Source organism: Diabrotica undecimpunctata, chromosome 3 (genome assembly GCF_040954645.1).
Source record: "Diabrotica undecimpunctata isolate CICGRU chromosome 3, icDiaUnde3, whole genome shotgun sequence".
Lineage (NCBI taxonomy): Eukaryota > Metazoa > Arthropoda > Insecta > Coleoptera > Chrysomelidae > Diabrotica > Diabrotica undecimpunctata.
The window spans coordinates 113,314,344-113,327,017 of NC_092805.1; the positions used below are offsets into that span (position 1 = coordinate 113,314,344).

At 33.1% G+C, this 12,674-nt stretch overlaps 1 protein-coding gene across 3 annotated transcripts in view; it reads left to right on the top strand.

Annotated features, from left to right (window-relative positions):
• rempA (intraflagellar transport protein rempA) overlaps positions 1-12,674 on the top strand; it is a 108,779-nt gene that overhangs the window by 57,005 nt on the left and 39,100 nt on the right. For 2 of the 3 annotated variants that reach the window (XM_072526647.1, XM_072526646.1), the window contains exons 11-12: positions 702-865; positions 8,639-8,845. In XM_072526647.1, coding sequence (XP_072382748.1) covers positions 702-865; positions 8,639-8,845 — 371 coding nt within the window. The remainder of the gene's footprint in view (positions 1-701; positions 866-8,638; positions 8,846-12,674) is intronic. The other variant, XM_072526648.1, reaches the window with a different exon arrangement.

Genomic DNA, 12,674 nt, shown 5'->3' on the forward strand with positions numbered 1-12,674 from the left:
ATATATATATATATATATATATATATATATATATATATTTATATATATATATATATATATATATATATATTTATATATATATATATATATATATATATATATATATATATATATATATATACAAATTATTATGTTCGAGAATTTTCGAGAGTAGCCCACCTCTAATTCGTGTCATCGAAAGCGCCAGTCCAGACGGGCGCTATTGACATGCCGATTCTTACGTTTTCTAGATTCATCCTTCTAAGAATTATGACGTATCGGAGATGGGCTATTTCGTTACAATATAAAAGCATTATACTATTTGTAATTTTACAAAGGGAATATGTATAACCTGTACTTCCGCCATTTTATTGCTGGCTTATCCACTATTTAAATGTATTTTCTTAAACGTTTACTTTACCTATTTATCATTCTAATCACCTTATATTATACTACCAAAATCTTGTAATCGATAAATCTTATGCTTAAATTTTACACATTTGTAATAGCATGAATTTTAGCTTGGTTAAAGGTAGTTCTGACCTAATAGTCTTTAATTACCTATTGCAGTTTTTTGTACTGTTGAACGCCATGTATAATTATATCATTTGATAATCTAATCAAATTTAGGAATCGTGTTAGCGAATGTCTACTAATGCGTACATTCGCTAACACGATTTAGGTAGGTACATTTCTTTGTATAAAATTAAGTGTTTTTGCAGGGAAATGTTAAAATGGTGGGGACAATACGTTGAATCACAAGGCGATATGGTTTCGGCTCTAAAAATATACGCGAATGCAGGCGACATCTATTCGCAAGTGCGTGTACTGTGTTTTATGGGTAAGGAAACGTTAGCTTCTGAACTAGCGCGGGGAAATATGCAAGGTAAGTAAAAAACAATAACGTATTTAAGATTCTAATATTAAAATTAGTTAACCCTTTATCTCATGGCGTCTACAATTGTAGACATAATTTTCCAGTATCCGCCCTTCTCACAATTCGCTTCGTTTTACTGTTGTGTGATATCGTATACATCCACAGACATTTTTTAATAAATATTGCCTAGTTTACAGTGACTAGCATAAAGAAGCATCAACTTATAACAGCTGTGACATGGTGGTACACGTTCTATTCAGGTAAGTTCTCGTAATTCTATAATTATATCAAAAATTATTGGTCATTCAGTCAATTTTATGTTTTTATTTGGAGTACAAGTATTATATTATTAAATGTGTATAAACATTTTCTTCATATATTGCTTAAAGTGACTATAACAGGTTCCTAAATTGTGGTGTCTTCAATTCTAGACAATTGTATTAAGTAAAAGTTTTATTTTAAAGTGACTATAACAGGTGCCTAAATTGTGGTGTTTTTAATTGTAGACAATTGTATTAAGTAAAAGTTTTATTTTTTTTAAATATTTTATTTGTTTCAGTAAATCATGTCCAGAAGCACATTTTTAACCGAAAAAGAACTTGAACAGCTAGAAATGGGCCTTTCTGATATAGTCCTTAAAAGTGACTGTAGCAATAAAAATGTTATAATTCCAAGAGAAATTGGAGGTCCTTTATCTAATGATATGGATATACTTAAATAATCAGACGAGTTCCATGATTTTATTGAGGACATAATTATTGATGAGAAACATTTGACTCCAAATTCTGAAGATTACGAATATACTTCTCAACATATGCCTATATTAAAAAAAAAAATGAAATAATGTGGATGAAAAACGTCAAATTCCAAACCAGAAGTTTGTTTTTAGAAGAACAGTCAGTTCAAAACTTTTCGCTTGATCTTATATCAGTTTATTAGCACTTTTTGCGTAGAATTAACCGTTCTCCGGTGAAGAATGCAGCTTTCGTATGCAATTTTTGTATTTTGCCGCAAATGAAGTCAGTTTTTATAAAGGTGTTAAATATATAAATGTTGTGCGATTTTTGCCATTTTTATGATTCTCATGAGATCAATAAACACTGAATATTCAGAACCTGTAGCATGAAATTTCGGTTTTGAGTTTTCACAACAAACGTGAAGCATTCTAATAATTTAGGATTTGAAACTGTAATAAATCTAATAAACCACTCTAATAAATTGTCACCACTCTAATAAATGCTGTCACCATTGTAGAAGTCTGTCTCAATATTCTTATCAATGCATCTACAATTCTTAGGGGATATTATCCCTGCGAGCGGGGCAAGGCTTACTGGTTCCACTAGTCTGGACTGACTGGTTCCGCCCTCGCGGATTTACAAGAGGGTAGGGAGATTTTGGGAGGAAGGGGATTAAGGACTTCTCGGTCTCAGGTCCTGCAAAGAGTAAGAGGCTATGGACTTACATTAGAAGCCGGAGCACTGCATAAGCGAAAATGTGTATCTCTTCTAGTCTCTACCTGTAACGGCCGGGAATAACAAAAAAACAAATTTCGAGTTTACAATGTATTAAATAGACTGTATAGATTACAAAATATCAGTTATGACCAATAATGTTTCGTTCAGGCGCGAAGGGAGACGAGAAGAGACAAAGCAAGGAATTAAAGGGCGGACAATTCCGTATATTAGATATACCTTGGGTTAGTATATAGATCTTAGTTACCTTCGCGTATTTAGGCTCTAGCTAATGAATACGCCTCCAGTCCTATAGGGATTCGAGATCCGTCAGTTTTAAGAAGTCAAAACGGCGCGCTATCGCGAACTTTCGAATCTCCAGATACCGGCACTTCTACGTCACACTGTCCCGTCGAGTTACAACAGCGAGCCCCGATCGCCGCGCCTCTCGCGTGGGACACTCTCAGGCGCCGCGCTCTTACTGGGCCCCCGCTTCGTTCCGTTTTTTATGAGCCCGTGTTCTCAATTTTCAGTCGTAGTACCAAGGTCGCGTTATTGTTTTTTTGCTGACTGAGTCCCCGTGTTATTTTTCAGCGGAGGTCTATGTTTTTTTAAAAGTGATTTACACAACCGTGGTGGCCTGATATTTGAGACTCGTGTAATACATTTAAACTGGGTCGAGTTTTCAATCTTTGTTTAATGTAAAATGTTTACATTAAATATCTTACTTACTAGCTATGAATTTATTTGTTCTTTAATCAATTTGGAATATGTAATAATTACTTAAATAATTATTACTCTTTACTAGGCTAATTACCCCTTAATTTTTCCTTCTTTATTTCCTTGCTATGTTTACATTACAACATTTGAAATATATCTAAAACGATGAATTTAAACTTTTACATTACAAACGATCTAAAACGATTAAATCTGTTTTTTTATTTCACAGGTAGGTTTTTCAAAACTACATAACTTAAGCAACAAATTTCGCTTAATACCGTCTTCGTGGAGGCCTTCCCCATAACGTGCGATTGTTTGTACCTTTAAAAGCCTTCTGCCTTTGTTAGGCATATTTCAAATGCCTCATATTTGTTGCCAAAACTAAAAATCGAAATTTCGTGTTATAGGTTTTGAAGATTAGGCTTTATCAATAGAAATTTTACTATGACGCGCTGGTCAATGAAAGTGATACATTTTATTGATCCCATGAGAATCATAAAAAATGGCAAAAATCGCGCAACGCTCATTAATTTATTTAACATCTTTATAAAAACTGACTTTGTATGCGGCAAAATACAAAAACTGCGTAAGAAAGCTGCGCTCTTTACCTTTTAAACCCATCTTGATTTTTGTCGATAAGACACTCTGATCAAAAGGTATCGAATTTTTACCGACGAGTTGTTACAAATTTTATTTAAAATTGATTTCGCGCGGGTAACTGACATTCACAATCGCCGGTCGCTTCAAGAGTTGTTACTGAGAGAACGGTTCATTTAACATTTTTTTCTACGGCGTATAGATTCTTGGTTAATCGATTTTTTTCGAATTTTATCCCCCTACGAGAGGATGTTTTAGGGGGACGCCGGGGGTAAAAGTGATACACTTATTTTCATCTTATTTGGGGTCCCAAAATTGATATTCTCAGAAAAATTCAGCTTGTTCGTATGATTTTTAGAGGTGAAATCTCTGACAACTGGACTAAGATGAGTGTTACGAATTTGTTTATCTAAAATATATACACATTAACATTATTTTAATTTATTTGTGCATTATCTCCATCGAACAAGGCTTAAACATAATTATATGCTTATTAAAGAGGCTTAAATCTATTTTCATGTAGGTTATTGTAACGTGTTTAAATAAAACGAGCAATTCTAATGTAGTTAAATCTATCTATTTTTAAGCTTACAGCAAGATATTATCTTATCAACTAAACTCCTAATAACAACGCTTCTATATATAGCAAATACATTAATTCTAGAACTATCTGGAGTCATCATCATCAGCCGTTTTAAGTCCACTGCTGGACATAGGCCTCCCGTAAATAATTCCAATGCATTCTATCTTGAGCACCCTGAATCCAGTTGTGCTGAATGCGCTTGATGTCATCTGACCACCTTGTTGGAGGACGTCCTCGATTACGATAAGCATCGTGTCTAGATCTCGATTCCAGAATTTTCTTCGTCCACCTTTCATCTTTTAATCTGGCAACATGCCCCGCCCAGTTCCATTTCAATGTTGTAATCCTTTGAACTGTGTCAGTAACACCAGTTTTTCTCCCAATTATTGTATTTGATACTCTGTCTCTGAGGGATATATTCAGCATTGACCTCTCCATCGCTCTCTGTGCCACTTGTATTTTATTGATTAGTTTTCTGGTAAGGGTCAATGTTTCTGCTCCATAAGTTAGAACTGGGAGTACACATTGATCAAAGACCTTCCTTTTCAAGCACATGGGTATATCTGATCTAAAGACTTCTCTCAGTTTTCTCCTTTTTAGCTCTGTTGTTTGACTATATCTTCCTAATTTAATCTCGTGGCCAAGATATTTATAGCTATACGCCTGTTCAATTTGCGTGCATTAGTTGAGATGTTTTTAGCCAGTACCAGGTTGGTAATATATTGTGTTTGTAGAAATTAATTTTAAGTCTAACTCATGTGCACAAGCTCTGAAGGTCTTGAAGAAGCTGGCACGCATGATCTACCCGGTCTGCAATAAGGACTATGTCGTCTGCAAATCTCAAGTTGTTTAGAAATTCTCCATTTATGTTGACTCTAATATTCTCCCAATTATTGTTTCTCATAGCACTTTGCAACAAAGCGGTGAATCGCTTAGGAGAGATGGTATCTCTTTGCCTAATACCCCTCTCTAAGAGAAATGTATTTGCGTTGCCATAATACATTCTAACTGCAGCTTTTGCGCTATTATATACATTCCGAGCTGGAGTAGTCCAACTCTATTCGCCTATTATGAAAGATCGCTAAGTTGTGTCATCATTCAGCCTCCCTTACATAGTCATTCTTCATTTCTGCCCACGATTGTCTAAAATTCACTTTTCTGTGCCATGTTGTATCGGCTTGTTTCCTTGTCATAGTCCCATCTTAAATTTTGACGTCTTCTTGGTCTCTTGACATATCTTGGATACCACAGTGTAATTCTAGTGGACCACCTATTGTTAGTTCTTCTAGCTAAATGTCCCGTCCACTGCCATTTTAAAGATTTAATTCTATGGACTACATCAGTAACCTTGGTTTTCTGTCTAATCCATTCTATTCTTTTTCGATTTCTCTTTGTTATACTTGGCATGCATCGCTCCATTGACCTTTGAGTGACTTTAAGTTTCGATATTATCTCTTTCTTTAGTATCCAAGTTTCGCAGCCGTATGTCATGATTGATAGTATACACTGATCGAATGCTTTTATCTTCAGGTGGATTGACATCTTCGATTTGAATATAACTGCATTTCTACCAAAAGATGCCCAAGCCAGTTTCATTGTTCTGTTGATTTATGGAAGTAAGGAGCCAGATTTATGTATTAATTCTCCCAGGTATACATACTCGTCTACTGTCTCAAGTGCAGTGTTGTTTAATATTACATCTTGGACATCCACTAGCTTGTTGTATATGGTTTTTGTTTTGGTTAAGTTCATTTTGCTAAGACGAACGATGTCGTCTGCAAATCTTAGATGGCTGAGGTATTCTCCATCAATGGATATTCCTTTGTTCTGCCAGTTCATTTTGCTGAATATATTTTCTAGAGTTGCAATGAAGAGCTTTGGTGATATTGAGTCTCCTTGTCGGACGCCTCTGGTAGTGGGAAATTCTGGAGTGCTTTCATAAATTTTTACCTTAGCTTTTGCTTGTCTGTATATATTTGCTAAAGTTTCTATGTACGGTCTGTCAATACCTTGGTTGCTCAAAGCTTCTATTACAGCCTTGGGATATATAGAATCGAAAGTCTTCTCGAAATCTATGAAGGTTAATGCTAGCGGCATTTCATATTTTTTAGCTCTATTCATTAGTTCTTGAAGCATATGAATATGATCCATGGTATTGAATCCACTTCTGAAGTCAGCTTGCTCTCTCGGCTGTGCAGTATCTAATGCGTTTGGTATTCTGTTGTTGATGATCTTTGTGAATATCTTGTATATGATTGGTAGTAGACTTATAAGTCTGTAGTTTTTAATATCATCTTTGCTACCTTTCTTATGAATGAGAATTATATTTGCTGTATTCAGTGGGCTGGTATGCATTTCGATCTTAGGCAGTTAGTAAATATGCCTGCTAAGATTTTCCAGGTTTTGTTGCTAGCTGAAGGACTTTCTTCCGGAAGGTACGTCTTCTTTGTTACTAACTACTTCTTCAAGTGTGTCAGGGGCTTTGTAGAGTTCGCTGTAGAATTTAGTCACGAGTTGTATTATTTCATTTCTGTCTGTAATTCTGGTGTTTTCGTTTGTTAGAGCAACGATTTGCTCCTTCCCAATGATTAATGCTTTTCTTGTTTTCTTACAGTTTTTCCTGTTTTCGATTGCATTTTCTACCAGTCTTTCATTGTATTTTTTTATGTCTTCTTTAATACTTTTTCTTATTGTCTTAAAGAGTTCTGTCTATTGTATTCTCTGTATGTGGCTATTTACTTTCATTTTTGCATTTACATTTGGTCATGTAATATTTCATCAATTGTCCTTTGGTAATAATCAGAGTTTTCTTTTAGATTGTTAATATTTATACCGGTTACTCTTGTCATTTTTAATAAATTAGCATATAATAATTGTAAAAAGTTGTATTTTAATGTTGTAAATATATTTAAGTGAGCCATGTGCATAGGCAACCAACTATACAGTGAGTGATAGACAGATATACATACTCTGAAGTGACGTTTAAGAATATTTACGAATATAAAGTGGGGTTATAATAATAATGTTAGTTTAAAATGTTTAATTTATATATATTTAATGATTTAAATGTTTATTCTGATCTGAAAAGCCTAAATGTCAACAAAATTATTAATAGAAAAGAATGGAATTCTCTGGATCACCGGAGATGGCCATGTTTGCAAAATGGTTTGTTCCAGAAAATTCAGACATGTATTAAATAGAACGAATTGGAACATGATCTCTTACCAGATGATTCTAGATTATCCAAAAAGATATAAATACCCGTGATTTGGATTCAAGATGGCAGTTTTTAGTCAGAAGTCAGGCCAGTTCATTATGAAAGTTAGTAGACACATTTAGTTAGTGAAGTAAATTGTTCAGAATTTTCAAGAAGTCAGTCAGAAAAGTTTAGTAAGAAATATGAAAGTTAGTTGGAGTCAGTTGGAAAAAGAAATTTCACAAAAACAAGGATAACCGAAGTACGAAGACATTCAGTGGTGATTAGAATATATATAGTGGAAAACAGTTCATTTAGGCATTCAGTGAAAGAAAGGTACAAAATTTTGTTAATATAATTTAGTTAGTGTCATAACAATTTCAATTTTGAAGATAGTTTGTTTAAATTTTACATTGTCTATAGAATTTAATTAGTTTTATAAGAATATCAATTTAAAGATAGTTTATTTTAAATTTACATTGGCTAGGTTAGATATATATGTGTGTTTCATAATAGTTCTAATAAAGATAATTTAAAAAAGTACTTACAAGCTAATTCTTTGAGAACCGCGATAAAAACCCTATATATTATATTATTAAAAATACTCATTGCTCATCATTCAAACAAACAACACATCATAACAATATATATATATATATATATATATATATATATATATATATATATATATATATATATATATATATATAGACATATACAGACGGCCAACGTCTGAATACGGACACGGCACGTAAAAAAGAAGATGAAGAATCTTTTCTCCAATAAGACATTTAGCAGCCATAACAAAGCATTTTGGGATGTTACATTATCATCTTTGAGTTGTTTTAATAAGAATAAACTGTGAATTATGCTTATCTACAGATATTCAGTGCTTTAAGACACAAATATCACAACTAAGAATTATTATGCAACTGACTTATAAAATGCGATTATCTCGAAAACGGTTAAATTTTGAGTTTACTAACAAGTATACCTTTTCTTTGTAAAAATAATGTATCTTTAATATTTTTTAACACAAATAGAGCTAACCTAAAGAGCAAAAAAGTTAAGCGCAAATTTATGCCACACATGTGGCATACGTGGCGCCCTCTATCAGTTACATTAAAGTATGTAATTTCCACTTTAACACTTTAAGGTTTTTATTCAAAACCTGAGTTTAAATGTATTTATTAGTCTTATAGGCACATTAAATTATATTAGGTGTGATTTTGTAGATAAGGCTGCACTTTATCATATGGCTCGATATTACGAGACCGTTGGAAACTTCGAAGAAGCTATCAATATGTTCACGAAAGCTACAGCGTATTGTAACGCTGTAAGATTGTGTAAAGAAAATAATATGATAGACGAACTGTGGAATCTAAGTATCGTAGTTTCCAATAAAGAGAAAGTTCAGATTGCTAAATATTTTGAAGAACAAGGTAAGTTGAACTACAAAATACGAGTAAAGAAAATAATATGATAGACGAACTATGGAATTTAGGTATCGTAGTTTCCAATAAAGAGGACATAAATAATATAGCTTAATATTTTTTCTACAATCACTACTCAAAAACTTTCATAGTTTTATGTTAATAAACTTGATGTTTTCTCATAATAATTTAGAAATAATTAGTGTGCCAGAAAGTTCCTCTCTGTACCAGAATGTTCTTTTTAGCACAATTTCATACAACATTCTAAACAAAAATTATATAGGAGATGAGTCAATAATCACAATCTTAAGTAGTTTTTTTTATTGTTGTTAAATTTTTTGCCTCAATATGCCCCATAATTAGGCCACACTACATAAGTCTTTGTTTTAACAAAAACTATAAGCCAACAACTATAACCTTAATTAAGTAAAAAAATTGATAGTATATATACATTTCAATTAAATGAGGACTGTAACATTAATTAAGTGAGAGAATTGACACAATATACAATATATTGAGACATCAGTAGGTAGCATTGATTATAATCAGCCTGATGGAAACTGCACAATATAGTCAGTCAATATTTAATTAATTAATAAAGGGTATGTAAATTCAAATTTAAAATAAAAAGTTCTAAGATAAACCTATTATATGAAATAGTTACGACTTACATATCAATGGTATGTAAGTCGTAACTGTATCATATAATAGGTTAACAGTTTCTATGTGGGAGAAACCGCAGGACAAGGATAAACGATCATGAAACATACACATCAAAACCAGAAACTTAGACAAATCATAGATATGCAAACATGCCTGGGACAATAAACAAAGAAATGGAAAGATGCATCAATAATCATGAAAGAAACAGGCACGAAAAAGAGAAAAATCAAAGAAGCAGCTCTCATTCTATTTAATGAAGAAAACTTTGTAGCAAACCCATCAGGAGAATGTAGCACACTTTGGTTACCAATACTAAAGGAAGAACTTAACAACAAGAATATGCCAACAATAGTGGATTAAGAAAATCAGAGACATATCATCTACAATCATAAACAGTACATATACAACAGACAATACATAAACACACAAAACAATAAGAATTTGATGCCCCGAGGACACAAATTCCACCCTCAGATTTTTTCAGCTAAAAAAATGGCTGTTGCCTACAACACCGTGGCCAAATAAGTCAACCATCGATTTTTAAAAAATAAAACCCACTCAACAACCTTGCAGGTTATATTCTTTTCACACATTTATTTTTTGAAAATGATTTCCGTAATGGAAAGCGAAACGTCAAATATTAGTTAAGAATGTAATTTTCATTACGATTAATTGTGAGTTAATTCCATGTAAAAATAATATTTAACTCAGACATGCCAGAAGAAAAAGTTTCAGAACCTTATTTAATAATTATTTTTATTGACATTATCAAAAAATTTAACTGCCTACAGGATCGAGGCCAAGTAAGTCAACTACCAAATTGGCTGCCACAAAGCATCAATTGCTATAAAATTATAGATTAAGAATTTCCTAATTGGTAAAAAATATTTGTACACTACTTCCGTATTGAAAGTTGAAACGTCAAAAACAACTGTAAAATGTAATTCTCATTACAACCAATTGTGGTTTGACAGTCCGTGTTTGATTGAAATATAGAATTTCTCGCATACCTCCCACTATTTTCTGTAGCTGCTTTGTATATCTTCATCCACTCGGCTGCTTTATGTTAAATTAGTAAAGTTATGCATTAACTTGTTTCCACGTCCGCGTGCGTGTACTGGTCTAACTGACATAGATTTTATATTTATTGGAGTATTTAATAAACAAAAGGTAAGATGATAATTGTTTTCAACTTATATTATTCTAGTTAGTATGTGAGCATGCTTTCCCATAATATTCCCATATATTACCTAATAAAGTAACGCAATTTTTGACTAAGTTTATTTTTTCCAGATGGCGTCTTACGAAGCAGATCAGAACCGCCTTCAAAAGTTGATGGAACCATCATTATTAAATGATGAGGAAGAAAGACCTTTCTATGACGGTGATGATCACCAAGACGAAGATTATGTGGAAGAAAGAACTGATAATTTAAAAAGCGAACAGGATATTTCGGATATTGAAGTGGAAGCTTCTCCTGTCACATAAGCATGTTTTATTGTCAAAAACAAATCTACTAAGTGGAAAAAAAACGTAAAGCTAAAGAATATTAAAACGAGATCTGTTAATTTATTGAAACGTTTGCCTGGTCCGAAAAATTAAAAGATCCACTTGAAATCTGGAAATACTTTTTTGATACAGGTTAGAAAATATTGTCTAATGTACAAATCAGTATATTGCTTCAACTGCAGCCAATTATTCTCGTGAGAGAGATACATCACTACGGACATGTGCGAGCTTCAAGCACTATTTGGATTGTTGTGCTTAGCCAGCGTCATATAATATATGGCCCCTAAATTTACGAGTCTTATACAATACTCAAGGAAGAGGGGTGGAGTCATTTCGACTTGTGATGTCTCTAAATAGGTTTCAATTTCTTTTACGGTTAATAAGATTCGGAAATTCTGAAACGAAGAACGCAAGAATCTGGAGAAGTTAGCACCCATACGAAAAATATTTGATGCCTTCGTTACCAACTGCAAAACTGCTTACAGTCCTTTTCATTTGGTAACAATGGATGAGAAACTGGAAGCGTTTCAATAAAGCTTCCAGTTAAGTTAAGTTAACTGACGTTAGTATTTGACGTTAAGTCAAATAATAATGTCAAATAAACCCAATAAATATGGGATTACAATTTTCGCCAAGTGTTACTCTACTTCAAATCTTGAAGTCTATATAGGGCAGCAACCTGATGCTCCTTATGCTGTGAGCAACTCTCCCAATGCGGTAGTCTTGAGATTATGTTAAACCATATATTGATCAGGAAGGAATATTACTACTGATAACTGGTTTACAAGTATGAATATGTTGTACGCGAAAAAGCTGACGTTAGTTGGTACAATTCGTAAAAACAAAACAGAATTACCACCTGAGTTTGTCAACCCCCCAAAGTGACGGTTAATCAACAGTAGTTTATTTGGTTTTTGAATCAACCCAAGGTTTTTTGTTTACAAACCCAAGCCAAATAAAAACGTCCTTCTGCAATCCAGTCTTCATTATGATAATAAAATAGATGAAGTAACCAGAAAACCCGAAATCATAATGGATTTTAACAATACTAAAGGGGGTGTTAATACCGTTGACAAGCTGTGAGCTGCCTATAATACTGCAAGAAATACCAGAAGGTTGGCCGATGGTAGTTTTTTTTTATTTGATGCCAAATATTGCAGGTATATGCAAATGTCATTTTTCATTGCAACAACCCCGATAAATTTGCAAGTTTAGCTAGACAATTAGTTGATAATCACCTTCGTGTTCGTGTTACTCTTTTTTGTTTGCCATCGTCAATGAAATTAAGAATTACAGAGGTGGTTGAATCTAAAGATCCACCACCGCTTCCAGCTGGAAATATTGGCCCACAAAGGGGAGGCTGCAGTGTTAAATGTGGAAAATATATGCGTTTACAACATTGCACAAATATATGTAATGAATGTGTATAACATGTAAATTAATTAATAAATAAGTGTTTGTAATAATAGTTCATTTTATTTTATCAGAAGAATTTTTTTAATCCGTCTCACACTTGCTATTTCAATATGTGGACTCACAGTCCGCCGCGTGTTCTGATGCAACTTTTTGAGGCGCTTGCACTGAAAAGTTAAACATGCCACAAGAAAACAGTTTCAGAAATTCTTTAAATAGTTTTATAGTTCTAATAGCAGAAAGTTGGCGATAT